At 37.7% G+C, this 19,504-nt stretch overlaps 1 protein-coding gene across 2 annotated transcripts in view; it reads right to left on the reverse strand.

Annotated features, from left to right (window-relative positions):
- dock1 (dedicator of cytokinesis 1) overlaps positions 1–19,504 on the reverse strand; it is a 245,900-nt gene that overhangs the window by 63,765 nt on the left and 162,631 nt on the right. For both annotated transcript variants that reach the window (XM_082151859.1, XM_082151858.1), the window contains exons 28-29: positions 16,928–17,029; positions 15,463–15,557 (exon numbers count right to left, since the gene is read on the reverse strand). In XM_082151859.1, the coding sequence (XP_082007985.1) occupies positions 15,463–15,557; positions 16,928–17,029 (197 nt within the window). The remainder of the gene's footprint in view (positions 1–15,462; positions 15,558–16,927; positions 17,030–19,504) is intronic.

The following is a 19,504-nucleotide window of genomic DNA, read 5'->3' on the forward strand; positions in this document are numbered from 1 at the left end:
CTTGAGTCATGCTTTCTGTCAGAAGGCCCAACTGAAGAACCTCGCAGCGATACTATTAATCTGTAAACTGATTACTCATGGTAACAGTGCTTGAATATCCGCAGGGAAAACATTCCAGACAAAACATGATTGCGGCCAAAATGGAACAGACTCAAATATGTGGCCTAAACTAGATTTTTGCATTCTAAAATGAAGCGTGAGTGGAGCTTTCCCATGCAAAATCATCACCACAGTGACAGAGTGGTTGCTATGGTGTTCTGAGTTATTTCAGGGATTTTTAACAAATATTTCTTTTTGCACACTTTTTAACAAATATTTATTTTTTCTGATATATATATATATATATATATATATATACACACACACACACATGCATACATATACATATATATGTGTGTGAATAAATAAATACACACGCCTAAAACAACTAATAAATTAAAAATAAAACATAAAAAATTAAAAAAATTATTAAAAACTTAATACAAATAACAAGAAATAAACTAAACTTAATACACACATTTTTAAAAATAGTTTAAAATAAAATAACACATCAAATAAAAACAAAAACAAATAGAATAAAAAATAAATAAAAAAAAATAAAAAACGTCAAAATTAATCAAATAAAATTGTAAACAAAATGATCACATTTTATTAAAATAAAAAAGTTTTTTTTTTTAAATGCGAATGCAAGTTACATTCAGAAGTTGGTCTAAGGGGTTTGTTCAATTGACTAACATTAAGTATGAGCAGTAATACTGATGTTTAGTTCCAGTTAAACAGAAGGAAATACTAAACGCTGACGAAATAGTGTGTTTCAGTTGAACATCAGCGTTTCACCCGTTGCTCCTCATCCCTCCAGGAGAGTAAATTCTCCGTTTCTTAAATTCCCGGTTTTCACTTTCCTCGTCTCAGGCAATTTTCTGCTGCAGTGAGCACGCCTGCACGATGATCCACTGAAGAGTGTACCATCCAGCTCTCGTCCTCAGAGACACACGAGTGCTCTATAGTGAACGCCTGTACCTGATGGCCTGCAGGTTAACTCTCACTCATCACGCGTGACCAACACCTGCTGACTGCTCTGGAGAGGATCCGGAATATTACAGACAATAAACAACAAAACGGTGATTACCAAAAACCCTGGAGACGGCCACAGTAACGACTAAGACAATGCATCATGGGAAGTACAGGAATAATCAATGATGCCCGAATGACTACAACAAATCAAACAAACAAAGCAGACGCTAAACTGTTATTGGTTGAGTGACATTCAAATATATTACACATTCATTTCCCATGTTTTGATCACATGGATTTCACATGGGAACTGTTCCAAAACTAAGTAAGTGTTTCACATGTGTTTTTGCTCAATGCGTGATGTTGCTTAACAAGCATAAAAAGCCTTAATTCTTGGTGGAAAACATATTTTGATTATTATATTATTAATGTTAACTGATGTTGAATAAAATAAAGCTGCATTACAGTGATTTACCATGGTTAAGGGAGTTTTAGACACTCCGGTTCAGTGATTTCAGGAATTCAACGTTTTGACCAATACATTCCGGATGGATGGATGGAAATAAATAGATGAATCAAAGAAAGATAAATAAATAAAATATTTTTTCGATGTATTCTTCTATAATTTTGTGACTTCTATGTGAATTTCCACTATTCGCTCCTTTCTTCCTTTGATTTGCATTTGGAGTGGAATTCTGCACTTTTCTTCTAGTGAAGATTCTTCTAAAGGCACACTTCCTCTTCTTCTATGTGCTTGCTGAAATCTCACTAGATTATTGGTCCAAATAGCCTTCTGTAGGGTAGTATCACTTATCTTGTGCTTCATTATATATTGCTTCTGAAACAAATATCAATAAGTATCAAGTTGAGTTGTTTGCTCAAAGCTCCCTCTCTCTCTGTCCCTCTCTCCTATATATATGTATACCACCCTTTGGATTGTTCTAGAAAAACAGTTCTAGAAAGTTCCAGAAAGTTCTAAACACTTCTAGAATGTTTTAGGAAGTGCAACTTATAAGCAGTAAAAAGTTATAACCGCTAATGACACAGCCCAGATGAGGAAAATACTGATTATATTTTAAGAGTTTCATTCCACTTGCCCTTGAAAAAGTAGCCAAATGCATAAAAAAAGACAAAAACTTTCAAAACAACCCAAAAGCACAATACTACACTACGGCACTATAATATTCATTATTAATAATCATGAGAGAAGCTGATGAGGTTTAGTTCCTTCTCTGCTGTTTTCTAGCCAGCTCTCCAAAGTTTTAAACACACTCAGTAAATGTCCCGTGATTGGTGTTAAATGAGCTCGGTGGCGGGTGGAGTGTGTGGACGGGACAGCTGGGTCAGAACCACACACGGGATAAAGTGATTACAGTAAACCCATTACAGACTCGAGAGGAGCCGACGTTCCTCACAGTCACACTAATCCTCAACACCTTGCGTTCCACAAATCTTTCTTTCATTCTCAGTCGTGAATTGAAAACGACACACATAAGACGTTCAGATTTGAGCAATGGAAAAATATAAATAATGAATGCTGCCTGTACTCTGAATCCTAAATAGCAGCAACAGAATGATCTGAAATGTTGCTAAATTTAAGCTTTTGAAAACCTCATCACGCCACAATGTTCTAAGTCAATCACGACGAATTTTGCACAAAATGAATAAGACTGTTATTTCTGATTAACGACCAAGTTTATGCATTTCTCTGCCTTGATTTAGCCCTTAGCATGACGCTACGCCCGTATCTAGAAATCTGCGCTCCTGCCGGATGATCTGCATGCTCATCTAGCTTTAATGCTAATGAGAGTTTATCACACAATCACGCTGCTAATTGAGTTCCGAAAGCAGTCGCGATAGCGATCAGCATCCATTAGCATGCTAGCATGAGTAGACTCCGGCTCATTTTTGTGCTCAAACACAAAGCAAGGTCAAACTGGTCACTGCTAGATCGACTCAAACTAACATCATCACTGTGATTTTGCATTTATGATCTGATAAATAATGACTTTTCCAAATGAAGCATAAAGGAAAGATCTTCCCCATACTACCAAATGTCTCATTCAACTGTTCAAGCATCATGTTAGCAATCCAGATAGTACTTCATAAATAAAGATAGGCCAGGATGGATGGACTTTTTTTTTTTATTGTTAATGTGTTAGTCTCACAGACAGCCCTAAATTCAACACGAGAGATATTCTTCACACACAGTATAAGTTGCAGTCTGATACGTTTTCCGTCTCCTTTTGATTGGCAGGATATAATCGGCGTTTTTAAATGGCCGATAGTGAAAATAATGGCTTTTATTGGCATCCCTAAACACTACAGTACTATTGTGACTTGAGAAAGGCATAATAATGCAAAGTAATATAAACTCATTATGTTCCAAATGATATTTTACACATTATTTCACAGTATAAATTGGGTCTTTTAGACTTTATGAGAAATAGCTGCCTTTTAAATTTTAAGATGGGTGTCCTTCGCATCTAAAAGACTGAAAACTCCTTGTTTAGACAACCCAATATAGGCCTATACATCATTTTAGCGTTTCTAAACTGAACTCTGGCTATTATCCCAGTGCATTATCACATTACAGCTAGATCACACATGATGCTTCATTAAATCTGAATGCAAAAGACTACTGTATATAAGATAATATAATTCATCTTTATGAATACAAGATTTTTCAATTTATAGAAAATGTGAAGTATGAGCGATGCATTGAAAGCAAAACATAAAGTGTTTAATTCAGTGAATAAATGGATTACTTTTTTTTTTTTTTTTGCTAAATGTTGATATCCAACTCACGAAGATTCTACCATATCAGGGGAATTTGCATTATTATCATGTTAAGCTCTATTTTCTGTAAAAAAATAAAAGCCACACTAAAGGTGCGTATATAATGAAGAAATGTTCTATTTCTTTAAGCTCAAAGATAAAGGAAACCCAACTCTGATCTAAAGCTAAATAAAAGAAATAAGAATGCAGAGAAGAGTGCAAAAATCAAAAGGACGTCTAACGAAGCAAGCCTGAGAAATAATTCAATACAAATCCACATTACTTTCTCTGAAGCATTAAATAAGAAAGAACAAACATGAAATAATCAACATTCCACACTCATCTGATATCAGTGTCAGCTCTTCATATCAAATGTGCTGCTATAATTAAATTGACCGCTGAGAATCACACGCACACATCTCTGATGCAGCACAGAGTACTTCCATCTTTCTTTAACGGCGACTTCTTTCTTTAATCTTTAGTGACTCAGCTGAAAATGCTCTCTAAATGCATTCTCGACGTCTGGCTTCAAGGCCCGAGACCCGACGTGCACCCTCTCGCTCTGAAATACCACATAAAATAAAGCACTAAATGACAGCAAAGACGACAGTGCATAAGGCTGTCAGAGCTCAGATGGAAATAACACGACCTTTACCTGAAAGACAGAGTCATGATATGCATTTCGGAGGTCAGAAATCCCAGATAAGGGTCGAAGACTCACACAAATGGTACAGTCTTGAACTTTTGATGGATATATCTGCATCAGAGATGTGTGTGTGTGTGTGAGTGTGATTCTCAGCGGTCAATTTAATTATAGCAGCACATTTGATAACCTAAAAAAAGGGGTGCCTTTTCCTTTAATCCTCCCTTATCGGGCTTATGCTACTCTGAACAATGCCTGAATTTCATATTTTGAGCACTTCTTGCTTTGTTTTTGCCTATTCACGATGACTCGCTTAATTTAGTCCTAAATTGTAAGTCACTTTGGACAAAAGCGTCTGCTAAATGACTAAATGTAAAATGTAAATATCTAAAAGCAGGATAAAGGGAAGAACAGAAGGGCAGAACGTGTCTACCAGTAATAGTGAGTACAACTAAACACCACCAAACACCGCAAAACATACTTACAGCAAAGCAAACACAACATTTATCCAGTATTGAATTAAGCATCACTACTACTAAGCTTAGTGATTTAAATAAACTCCTAACACTGTGTCTATTCGCGGCAAAAGCAACCAAACATTGCAGTTGCAAACACTCACATAATAGATATGGTTTAAAACTACAGCAGAGCTTGGATCCCAGATATTACTGTATGTATTTTACATGCAGATTAACTTCAGGTAGTTCTTCTGCTGACGCTCGACCTCTCTGACTGAGACGTTACACAAAGTCTCCTGAGGAGAAGCTTTGGATTATGGGTAATTGGGCTCAGAGGAACGAGCGCATCACACATCCCAACTTCCTCAAGACGCCATGTAATTATCCTCAAAATTGAAGAACAGCTCATAATTAAATCTGGCGCAACTTTTAATTTACCCAGGAGTTAGTGCTAATGCTACGTACACTTTGGGGTCCAGCAAAGCAAACCCAACACAGAACACTGTTCAAACACGGCTCATAATGAGCCTCACAGGCAGCATGTACAACATCACAGCTGATTTCACTGGAGTCTGGCTTTAGGATGTTGCCAAGCGAACAAAGCCATATTATTATAAGCATAAAAACACACAACACACAAACACACTACTGTTCAGAAGTTTGGAGTCAGAAAGACTTTTTTAATATAGAAAAGTAATACTGGTATTAAGCAAGGACACATTAAATTAATCAAAAGTGACAGTAAAGACATTTATAAGGTCAAGTCAGTCAAGTCAAGTTTATTTGTATAGCGCTTTTCACAATACAGATTGTATCAAAGCAGCTTCACAGTATTAAATTAAAATAATACAACAAAGTTTGTTTCAAGAGGAATTTATTGATTGATAAAATTAAATTAAATATCCCCAAAATATCCCCAACTGAGCAAGCCAAAGGCAACAGTGGCAAGGAACCGAAAAACTGCATCAAGTGACCTAATGGTGTCCTAAAACTCCATCAGGTGACCTAATGGAGAAAAAAAACCTTGGGAGAACCCAGGCTCAGTCGGGGGCCAGTTCTCCTCTGGCATTTATGAGCTAGAGGCCGGATTGTAGTTTGAACTGTAGGATTATATGAATGCCTGGCTGAAGAGATGCGACTTTAATCTAGTTTTAAACTGGGAGAGCGAGTCTGAGCAACGAACAGTATCAGGAAGACTATTCCAGAGTTTTGGAGCCAAATGTGAAAACGCTCTCCCTCCTTTGGTGGTTCTGGATATCCTGGGTATGACCAAAAGCCTTGAATTTAGTGATCTTAAAGAGCGCGATGGATTATGGGGCGATAGAAGATCCGTTAAATAGACTGGAGCTAAGCCGTTTAGGGCTTTATAAGTCAGTAGCAATACCTTGTAATTAATACGGAACTTTATAGGTAACCAATGCAGTGATGATAAAATCGGTGTTATATGATCATATTTTCTTGATCTCGTAAGAACTCTAGCGGCGGCATTTTGGACTAACTGTAGCTTGTTTATTGAGGATGCAGGACAACCAGCTAATAAAGCATTACAGTAATCCAGTCTCGAGGTCATGAATGCATGAACTAACTTTTCTGCATCAGAAACTGATAGCATATTACGTAGCTTAGCAATGTTTCTAAGGTGGAAAAAGGCTGTTTTTGTATATATAAGGTGACAGAAGATTTCCAATTCAGATAAATGCTGTTCTTTTGAACTTTCAAAAAAACAAAAAATCCAGAAAAAATGAATGCGTCACATTTCCACACAAAAATATGAAGCATCACCACTGTTTTTAACATTCATAGTAATCAGAAATGTTTCTTGAGCAGCAAATCATCATATTAGAATGATTTCTGAAGGATCATGTGACACTGAAGGCTGGAGTAATGATGCTGAAAATTCAACATTTCAGCTATATATATTTATAAATACACTCAAATAAAACAGTTATTTTAAATTGTAATAATATTTCATAAAAATTACTGTTCTTACTTTTGTTCAAATGTAGCCTTGGTGAGCAAAAGACACTTTTAAAAACATAAAAAAAAATTATATTAATAATACAGACCTCAAACTATTGAACGATTGTGCAGATTGAATGAAAGTCAATTTCAAATCAAGCTAGAATGCGTAAAATTAATCTAGACAATTGTTAATGAAGAGACATGAGAGAATAAAAATAAACTTATTGAGTGAGCTAATGATTACTGTTGCGTATGAGCTTCAGGATAACATGAAGCATATTATTTTCAATTGCTTGTACAGTAGGTGGTTAAAAAAAAAACTGAAGAAAACAAAAGAAGAAATGCCTTTTGAAAATTACCTGATACAGTTTGAGGTGTTGAACAAAGCTTTAAAATTTATTTTATATTGTTATTTAATGCACATTTACATGTGTTACTCATGTGAAAGAGAAACAAAAGATCGTGTTCTCTTCTGGTTAGGAAAATGAGAAAAGTATTCAAGCACGTAATTGTGTGATTGAAGAGAAGCAGAGGAACCGCAGCGATTTGAACAGTTTTCCCAGAACGAAAAAAGGAGAATAAGAGCAAATAAAATTAAAAAAATTAAAACAGATCATCTGCTTTTTAAATTCACAAGTGCATCATAGGATTATAGGCGGACTAATATCAACATGCTCAATAATATTCCCTGCATAATTATCACCGTAATTGACGGCAATGAATAAATGCGATCTACCATCTCAGTGATTTATAAGCATCTAAATCAGCAGAAAATGGCACATTTCTTTAGTGAATTTGTACCAACAGACATTCTGAGAATGAACCCTGTATGAATATGGCTCATTAAGAAAAGTAACAATTCAAGCAGCATTTCCAGTGATCTTTTATATCCCTACTTAAGGTAGAACAACTATCAATTGGTGGACGGAAAGGAGGATAAGAGATCGAGGATTGCTGTGTTATTCTACTCCATGTGTGGAACTAATTTGTCCAGTTGTTCCACGACAAAACCCACTGAGCTGCCTTGAAGTCTTCTGCCTACATGAATGCTAACAAACACAGAACTGACATCATACAAATAGCAGCTGATTTCAATAGAGTTTGATGCTAGCATGTTGCATAGTGAGATTCTAAATAGACTTTGAGGGCCCTATCTTGCACCCAGCGCAATTGTATCATGTATCATTCCTATTTTGCACCCGACGCACAGCGGACTTTTCCCTCCACAGACGCACGTCGGTAAATTAGCTCAATTTAGCTTTAGCTTAGCTAATTTAGCTTAAAATTTGCTTTTCAGCGAAAAGAGGCGACGTGTTCCGGCGCAAGCGTTCCCTGGTGCTATTTTGCAGTTTCAGAAAACAATTCCGCCACTGACCAGGAAAAACCTAGTCTAAAGTCGTTTAGTCTAGTAGTCGTAAGTCTGGCGCGTTATTCAGAGGCTATTTTAAGGGCGCATGCTTGGCCATAATGTAGCGTGTGCACAACGCGCATACACTTTGCTTCTCTCATCAAATATTCCATATGAGGGAAATCATTGTGGTGTCTATGAAGATGTGGAAAAATAGGCATAAATCTAGCTTACACATTTACCCAAATTATCATACGCCTGTTTAACCGAAGCTTATTTGGGTGGGTTTCTCCCATCCCCAATGTCACTTCTCTGTGTTTTACGGCCCTGACGAGAACGTCGGTCTCCTCAGCTGTGAACCGCTCCTGGCGTGCGCCTGGCAAATCCGCCGTTATAATAGCAAGCCCCCATGGAACAAGCGCGCCTGCTCTTAAAGGGAATGCGAGATGACGCTCTGATTGGTTTATATCACGTTACGCCCAAACCACACCTATGAGTAATGAAGCTACTTCAGACCAACCCATTTTAGTCATTTATCCCGCCGGTATAATAGCAACAGCGCCAGAGATCCGCCCACAAAGTTACTTGCGTTTCGCGTTTGATACTTGCATTTCAGATCGTTAAAATAGGGCCCTAAGTGTGTTCACAGCAAGATGCAATGCAACAGTCAAAGATGTCTAGCCATCACATGTGCACAAAACCAGCACACACCTCCTCCAAACAGTTGGATTGTTCAAGTTGTAAGACTGACTGAGAGGATGTGCGCTACATGTGACAACAGATAATAAAGTTATTGATCAACTGGCGAGTAACTGGCAAGTTTTGTATACTCACCAAACGCAATTCCGATTCTTATTTATCACTTTGGAAGAGTTCATTTCAGAATAATAATGCTCAAAGCCAGAGAGATGATGGTGTTTTAGGGAGGGCTGTCTGGGAGAAAAGATTAACAATCACACAGAGGAGGAACATTGAGATTACTGCTGATAACCATCAGAGGCTCGGAAACAAAACACCACTTGCAGAGATTAGAGGGGCTTTTTGATACTTCAGATGTTTGATACTCGCTGATGCCAAATAAGTCAGAGCGGAAAGAATATGAGCGGCCTGAAGGGTTAATTTGATCCACAGCTGGAGATGTCAGAGGTGCGGGTGGTTTGGAGGTGTTTGGCCCGGCTGACGGAGAACCACTTCACACTGCCAAAGCTCTTTGGCTCATAATAAGATTGGCATCTAAGCCATTACACTTCAGAGCCTTTCAATCTCTACAAGTGAATAACTTCAGCACACAAACACATAGAAGATAAACCGCAAAACAAAACACAAGCATGACCAACTTTAAGTCCTGAAACTAGAAATGCATCTGCGTGGCATGTTCCTGCACACCGGCTGATTCTGCTGTCATTTTTTTATATGAAAACATGGCTCTCGAACCTCAAAACAGTCAGAGAAGTTCAACTCATGAAAAAAAAAAAAAAAAAAAAAGAACAAAAGAAACAAACAAAGAGTGTAAAAGATCCCTCATGTGTTTGTGATTCAGGGTTGGTCAATCTGAATGGGACTAATAAAAAACAAAAACACATTTAAAATGTAATAAATACATAATACAATACAATGACATTAGCAATGGTCAAAATAATAAAATAATAAATAAATAAATAAATAAAGGGTAATAAATATATAATACAATAATGACCGCAGCAATGATCAATGTGAATGGCTCAAATGAAATAAATAAAATAATTAAACTATAATATATATATATATATATATTTTTTTTTTTTTATATATTTTTTTTATAATAATAAAAAAATAAAATAATAAAAACTTAAAACTCTGGTCCACACCGAAAGCTGAAAACAATAAAACCCAAGACATTAACACAAGGATTCCTTATACAAGACACAACTATTGAAATAAAACTATTGTGACATTAAACCCCGTTTTGGAGTTTCAAATCATTTAAAGGAGCACGTCATTCACAACCCATCAAACCATGTGATTCACTCATTCAAACAGGTCAAGCCTGAATCATGAGCCGACGGCACATCTTGAGGAGTCCTTTTGCACTCTTTGTTTCTTGAGTGTTTTTTGTAAAGTTCATTCCGAATCACAAGAGGCCTACAACAACAGCAAGCAGCAAGCGAACACAACAAATGTCATCATGTGCAAATTGAGTCTCACTGGCTGAATGGAGAGCAGCTCTCAGACTGAGAATGGTAGATTCTGAGAAAGGTCACTCTCGTGAAACAGCACAGAGAGACTGTGGAAACACGAGAAAGAATCAGCTAGCATCAGAAAGACATGATGTCCTCCGGCTAGCACATGGAGGAAGCAGATGAAACGCTGACATCAACAAAGGAGATCTCTGGAGATAAAAATCACAAACTTTATGAGACTTTACGTGGGGTAGAGACGGGCTCTTAATAATGCATTGCTAACTTCTGAACCAAAACCATCCCATAAAAATTGCAGTTTACAACGAAAGCACCTCGAGCTCACCAGGGAACTAGATTTAATCTGGGAAGTTTCTTGAAACTATCCTGAACTACAACGTGTCTTTCCCTCACCGAGAGTGAAAACATACAAGTGCAAATTAACAAAACAATCTCACCACTTCAGCACACTTTATTGTGCAAAACTCTGCAGCTTTTTCATAAAATGTATTCCAAATGCATTTTAAAAAATATACACTAAATTATATAATTACACACACACACACACACACACATCAATATTTTTTCCAGCAAGGATGCATTAAATTAATGCATCAAATACGACATTAAATTGGCTGCTGAAAATTTAGCTTGGCTGTCACAGGAATAATTTGCATTATATAAATGTAATAATATTTCACAATATTACTGCTTTTACTCTACTTTTGATAAATGTGTTGGTGAGCATTATAAACTTTTTTTACCAACCTCAAACTTTTGAATGGTAGTGTGTATATATAATGTCTGGACATTATATATGTGAATTTTATTGGTGTGACTGTGGCATTACCTGATTTGCATAATTACAATAATTAACCGGGTGCTAAAACAACACTATCAGCAGGTGCTATTCATTCTTAATGAGAGACATGTTGGGAGAGATAATTTGAGACAGGTTTTTGAGATAAAAATACATTTAAAAACTGCAGGATCACATTTTCAGACTAATTTGGGATACTTTTCTGAAAGCTGATGGGAATACAGATCAAAGATGGCAGCTAAACATCAACTTATTTTAAAACTAATTCAAAGTCTGCAAAGATAATCCAGATGAGAAGTGAGAGAGCTTGAGATCTGTGAGGACCGCAACCATTTTAGATTTAATGCAAGCCAGAAAAAAATTACTACGCATAGAAGTACTGGTATATGCACTGTGAATATATATTATGAACACTTAACATATCCATATTTGCACAGTAAATCTGAATTTCACAGCCTAACATAATAATTATGCGCCTGGTTGATTTTATCGTTTCACACAGTGTTGCTATGTAAAAACAGGAACCTTCTCTTACACATACAGCTCCTTTTATCAACGTTAATTGAGCTGGATAAACACAAACATCAGATGATATCTAATCTAGGATTGTCCATTAGCTGAGCGCAGGTGTCCTCATTCAACATCACCTGCATTCTGCCATGAAAGTGACTGAAGGTGTTAATCACATCCTGGAAGAAATAGAAACACTATTCCAGGAGTGTTAGACTGATTCCCAGCAGCTCACGGTTCAGGCGTTCATAAAGAGCATATATTTACACCACGACAAAACAAAGCATCCCTCGGACCCTCACGCAGACTGTGAACATCTAAGTGCTGTTTTATTTTTAGTCATTTTCACAGTATTTATTTCATATCACATTGTTAACATCCAAAGTTACACCTCCAGTTATTTCTACTCAACTTGAAAACGCAAATGTAAGGTATTGGCTCAGGGTATGACATGAACAATAATATTCAAAGTATTAAAATATTAGTTAACTGGAACATTTAATTGAATGTCTGTGATTCATGATGCTGTGTAACATCGCTGTCGGTCAGGAAAGGTAGTCAGAGAGAGAGAGATACAGTACGGCTCTTATCCGCCTCCATCAATGACGCCCACTGAGTGCGTTACAGAGAGAGAGACTGTACATTGTGTCTCCGCGGTCTCGTGCACCTGTTGACTCCACTTTTCAGCGCACCTGCAGGGGGTTCTCCATCAGCGCTCCGACACACAGGTGGCTTCTGCCAGACTCTATGAATTCCAATATCAAAAGCCTGACCCCCGACCTCTCCGCCAATCAAACCAGGACACGGCAGCTGGCGGCAACACAATCTCAACAGTATTCCTCCACAGCGGAGAGAAGCACAGGAATATATTAGACGCACAAATAAATCAAAACATCAGAGCCGCATATTTCATCCTGCCTCGTCTACAATCCCAGCACGGACAGACAGGAAAATTACTGAGAACTTCAGAGAGTATCTGTGCGATCTTACACTGAATCTTATTTCTATCCGGTTTCCTTGAACATCAGAGCTTCTCATCACATTCACTCATCTGAAGAGCACCGGCCTACTTTATTTACAACAGAAGATAACCAAGAGAAATGAGACGAGAGTGGTGCTTACATGTGCACAAGCCTCCGCCATGAGGATAGAGTGATGCTGTAAAGTTAACACAGTGTTCTGGGTGGCTGATGTGCTATGTGGTCGCTAGGGTGTTGGGTCATTGCAAGTAATAAGAACCCACCCTCAAGTCTCTGTGGCCCTGTTTACACCTGGGGTTTTGGTCGATCGGGTCACAAGTGGACGACGCTAAATACAGGTGTAAACGGGGTGTGAAACGTCTTGAGCTTGTCTGCTTTCGACCATTTTTAGGAAGTCGAAAACGCATTCGACCGGATTGCTTTCATAGTGTAAACGCTAGGGGTGTAACGATACGGTACGAGGTTTTCGGTACGCATTACCGAATACTAGTGAGAAACATGCACATTTCTCTGTTATTAACGGATCAAACAGCGCTGACGTGGAAACCAGGAAGAAACATCGTGCCATGAATGAACTGGCCGGTGTCCACAGATCAGCAACATTCACCGTGGAATGGATTTACTGTAGTAACACTAACTGCAAGGTATGAAAGTTTGTCAGGAATAGTGGGCTATAATGCCTTCAAGTAACATTACGTCGGTTTTATTTTGACATTATGAATACAATTGCTGCCCTCAAATGTTAATATGAACTAAAATAAACCTGTGTTTATAACTAGCCTACTACTACAATATTACATTTAATTTTGTCCAAGGAGCTGTTTTGTTTTATATGCTCATAAGAAGAGTCAAGTATAGCTCCATTATTGCTCAGTAAAAAAAGCAACAAAAATAAAAAAATCATACTTTATGATGTTAGTTTCATTAAATAAAATAATAATAAAAAAAAATTAATTCAAGGAAATTTCTCTGGCATTTATTTATTTTTGCTGTATGGAAAACGTACCGAACCGAACCGTACCGAACCGTGACACAAGTGTATCGTATCGAACCGAACCGTGAATTTTGTGAACCGTTACACCCCTAGTAAACGCTCATGTGGCCGAATGCGTTCGAACAGCGCAAAAGACTGTCTTCTCTCCGCATACTGACCTCATGTGTAAACATTACGGGAAGAGAGTTAGACAGACAGGATTTAAACTTTGATGTCTGAAGACACGAGTTTGGTTTAAAGATGAAAATCTACCAAGCACAATGTTCTCTCACCATTCCTGATTTCTAACACACACTCACAGTGATCGGCGTGGTCTTGCGCAGATATCAGAGGAGAAACGGAAGCTGCTACTCTTCACATGTTTTTCTGTCATCTCCTTTCAATTGCACAAGCTTATTTTGTCCCTCAGATTGAACGATCTGAAAAAAAAACCATTAATTTACCCGCCCATAGACCCTCCCCTCGAAGAAATCAGGACAGAAGTGGTTGAAAGTGGACAAAAGAGACGGATTAAAACACCAGGTGTAAATGTGAATGTTCATCTACTTGTGATCCTATCAACCAAATCTTAATACCAGGTGTCAACAGAACAGGGCCAGTGATATTCTAGTCTCTAGATATGGCTTGGGTCCCTCCAACAATGCAATTTCCACCTGTTTGTTCATCCACAGTGCAAAAAAATGTAATAATGGTCTGATCACTTAGTAAAGTAACAGCACACCTGTCCTCACTGTTTTGAAGCATCATTCTAAGTTTGTAAGTGTAAGCTAAGCACTAAAAATAGTTGGTATAAGAATAAGTATGATCAATATTAAGAACTCATGCTTGCCTCAGCAAAAAACGCCAATTATACTGACAAAAGAGAAGGTTCGGGGATGCTCGGAAAACTCTCCAAGTCTGCGACAGGAAACTCATGTGTGACTTCCTGCTGGCTGTGAAAACACACTTAACCTTCATCTTCACAGTCATGCTGGACGCGGTTTGGCAGAGGAGTTGAGAAGAGAGGCATGAATAATACACAACAAGAGAAATAAAGAGACACACACACACACACAAACACACACACCAAGATTCATAATTCATATCTTTCATTTCAGCAGCCGCCACACTTCTGATAGAGCGAGAACAGAGTGAATACACACAGGTGCACAGAGAAACGCTACATGCCTGACACACACACTAACTGATGCTGCTCTGATGGGAAAAAATATTCGCAAACACATTCTTGGCCATTTCTGACTGCTGTTTCTAAGCAACAGCGGCGTGTGTTGAAGGGAGAGAGAGAGTTCATGTAAGCGATGCTCCCTCTAAGCTGCACGCGTACACAACTGCACATTTCTGATGTTCCTCCAGCGCAAAATTGAAAAAAGAAAATTTGCACAGAAGATTGACTCAAAACTTTGTGGCGGGGGGGGCAAGATTTACTGAATCAGAGCTAAATGAATGAACAGCATTTCAACTAGTTCATTTAAGTCAACATGAAACCTCACAGGAAACTAGAAAGTCCTAAAACAGGGAAGACAAAAAGTTTCCAAATGCACAAAAACCCACAGTCTCATCTCAAACAAGCAAGCTGTCTTTAGAAAGACAACACATTTTGATATCCAACCAATCTTATCAATAACTATCATCCTGACACAGTTGGCTGAAATATTTTCCAATTTACACACACACGAGTTAGTGACGGTAGAGAACACACAGCCTGGTTTCTGCTCTGGCGATTAAAGGATCTGACCAACAGAAACAGGTATTGCGACTAACAGATTTGTTAGCGAACAGCATGAAGCACGTCTACTTACTTATTTTGCATCATGTTCATTATGACCCAGTCAGCAGGATAGACATTCTTTCCAATGAGATCCTTAAACATGATAAATGTCTCCATGAGGAAATCCTAAAGGAGAGTTGCAGTGTTTTAGATGAACAGGACATGACAAAAACATACAGAAGGATGAAAATATATTATTTATTTAAATAATTAAAACATATTTATACATAAATACGATTTATATAGTCTAGTCAAGTCATCTTCATTTATATAGCGCTTTTGGCAATGTAGATTGTTCCAAAGCGGCTTTACATTGATAATAGGAAATTAAAGTAACCGAGATTGTTTTGGCTTTAGAGCAGCTCTAGAATAAAGTTATTGTCCAGCTAAAGTAAGTTTTGATTGATTCACTTCCGTCGCAACGATCATTAGTTATTAACTTAGTCGCTAACACGACACCATTTAACAGAAAACTCTTAAGTACTTTCTGCAAAAACTTCAAAAACATGAACCCATGAGAACGCTGATGGCGTGCACATGTGTATTACGACGAGTTCAGTCTATAGGTATGTGCGTTTATATATATATATATATATATATATATATATATTAGTGCTGGGCAAAGATTAATCACGATTAATCGCATCCAAAATAAAAGTTTGTGTTTGCATAATATATGTGTGTGTGTACTGTGTATAATTATTTTGTATATATAAATACACACATATGCATGTATTTATTTAAGAAATATTTGCATGTATATACTGTATATGTATTTATACATAATTTATATTATATATAAACATAAATAATTTATATATAAATTTAAAAAAAATCTTAAATATATACATGCATATGTGTGTATTTATATATACAAAATAATTATACACAGTACACACACATATATTATGCAAACACAAACTTTTATGTTGGATGCGATTAATCGCGATTAATCTTTGCCCAGCACTAATATATATATATATATATATATATATATATATATATATATATATATATATATTTACATTTACATTTACATTTATTCATTTAGCTGACGCTTTTCTACAAAGCGACTTACAATTGCTATATATGTCAGAGGTCGCACGCCTCTGGAGCAACTAGGGGTTAAGTGTCTTGCTCAGGGACACATTGGTGTCTCACAGTGGATTCGAACCCGGGTCTCTCACACCAAAGGCATGTGTCTTATCCATTGCGCCACCACCACCACCAGTGATATATATATATACCACCACCAGTATATATATATATATATATATATATATACACACACACACACACACACACACACACACACACACACACATATAAATACATACACATACATACTGTGTAGGGTTTCTTACCCATCAGGATGGAAACTGTTGGGTAGGTGGAGGCTTTCCCCCCACCACTTAGTATATATATATATATATATGTCTACATGTGGGTTGGGAGTAAAGAGTTCCTCATGAAGTTTTTGTTGGCATAGAACTCACCACCACGTCTGTGCGCATCTTCCCAAAGGTGCTGATGAGGTGGGCGTAGTGATAGTCGTCCATCTGCCGCAGAGTGGCGGTCATACACGCTACGAAACTGCCCTGCAAGGAGACAGACAGACAGACAGACAGATGATCAGTGACAGTACAACACCTACAGCACCTGTCAGTCAAACACTGACAGTTCATGGCTGTCAGGACCTTAAAGTGCCATAAACCCTTCAATAAGAACCTGACGCACCGTAACAGCCAGGGATTTCACAAGGTAACAGAACAAAATTAAAGAGTGCAACAATTCCAGAAAGTTTCTCTCATTAACAGCATTTCTGACAGAAAGTAATGTGGTGAACCGTGAGTGTTTGACATCAATATTTCTCCAATCTGATTACAGCAGTGAGAAACACACAGTGGGAATCTAATGATACTTTCACTTTCCCACAAACGGGAATTGGGAGCAATATAACATGCATTTAACCAGAAACCAATTGCCAAGAGATGAAACGGAGAGGAAAAACTCATTTACAATTCAAAACACAACAAAAAGACAGTAAAACACCTGAAACAAGCAGTGGGAATCAAATCAGCACAGCTTATTATAAAATGTCACATTACCTGATATTCCTGATACTTGATATTCAAATGACATTTATGTAACATCAATATAATGAGAAGAAGAGAGTTAAAAACTTATTCATAACCTCTTACTCAATAAAACCTTAAATAAACTATAAGCAAGCAAAGGTAAGGTTTCTTTTTTTTTCTTTTATTAATGGAAATTAAGGTGTTGAAGGAAGAAACCTCGGCTAACATTATGAGTGGAATTAAGGGGGGAATAATTATAAATGACAACATGTGGCAGTCTTATTAGTTTAAAAGCCATTTCATTCATCTTTGCTCATTTGCAGCCATCTAAGAGGAGGAAGGAAATTTCCAAAAGATTCCACATGAACAAGCACTGTGAATAGCAAGCAGACGCACATGAAGACTCTGCACTTTGAAAGTGTGACCGGGGCTATTCTGCGTTTCCTCGGCTTGATTTTCATTTGCAAGTGTTTCCTGCAGCGGTAATTAGGTCTGGCCTACATAACTCAGCAGAAACACAACACACAGCGCATGTTCATCACCAGATTCCCCTCTTTTTCTCTCTCCATCTCACCTTCAGGAGAAAACACTGAGCAGCAGTGGTAAAGTGCTAAAACTGGGGTCTTCTGTGAAAAATGCATGTGCAATACGTTTACACAACTGTAGGAAAAACAACACAAATGCTGTCAGATGAAGTTACACTATTTCAGAGGCCGGACAGCACTACGTTTATTTTCCACGCTGTGTAAAGAACACAGTAAACACAGTTAGCTTAGGGCCTTGCCGTTCTGCTAATGTGGTTCGATAGCTAATATTTGTGTTAACTGAACATCCTATCTGAGCCTTTGTGTTTGAACAGGACTCATAAATGGCAGACAACACCGGCATCACACATGACACAATATCAATGCTGTGAGGTCAAGATACCCCACCATATCATTTACTCACTCAACTATTAACTTATACTTTTATGCACTAAAAACAATAAGTGAGACCCAGACTCACATTAAGGATACATATAACAGATGAAACCCATTACCAAAGGTGATCTGACAACTGATACATGAAACACTGATACATAGGCTAAAGCTAAGAGGAGATAAAACAGGAGATGAAGGACAATTTAATAAATGTTTAATATTTAAAGAGTAAATGAGGATGACCTGAGTGATATGGGTGATGGACGATTGAGAGTCAGGAATGGAAGCGCCGGCAGAAAAAAAGCCTTGGTAACTCAGAGCCAAAGTCATGCAGCCAAAACTGAATTAAAGCGTGATTTAACGCCGGATTGAAATGAGTCTGAACCAGCAGCCATTCACGTCTGCAATGAGACACGCAGATATCAGTGTGTCCTGCTGTGAGATGAGGAGTGAGGAACAATGACTCTCACTCACTCCCTTCAGCATCTGCGAGCATGCCATTATTCCTGATGAAGGATCCTGGTACTTTACTAGAATATAACAGATTCCTGCTGAGAATTAGTCATGGAGGAATTACACATGATTACGTTTCTCTGCAGTGGAGTCCTTCAACCACCTGACTGCACTTCAGTCTCTACAAGATCTGACAAGACAGAACCTCTACAGTAGATATAACCTGTCCAATCTCTCGCTATCTCTCACTCTCTGATGGATCAAAGGAAAGAAAATAATTGAAAGGGATGGATGGATAGAAAAAAATAGACGAATCAACCAAAAAAAAAATAATAATTAAAGATGGATGGATGGATTGACGGAACAATAAATGGATGGTCGGATGGATGGATGGATGGATGGATGGATGAGTGGAAAATTGAAAGTATGCAGATCTGCATCTCCCAGACTGACTTGAACATAATGAATTAATTAGTGCTATGATGGAAGAGGCTTTTAATCATGTTTTAGAGTTTCGGTGACAAGTCTCCTGAGCGGACGGGAATCCTGCAGCTGCGATTCACACACACATCTCAGCAGACAGAGACAAAGCCATCATCCTCTAAGGTTCATCTCTCCCTTC

Source organism: Leuciscus leuciscus, assembly GCF_965113295.1.
Source record: "Leuciscus leuciscus genome assembly, chromosome: 21".
Classification (NCBI taxonomy): Eukaryota; Metazoa; Chordata; class Actinopteri; order Cypriniformes; family Leuciscidae; genus Leuciscus; species Leuciscus leuciscus.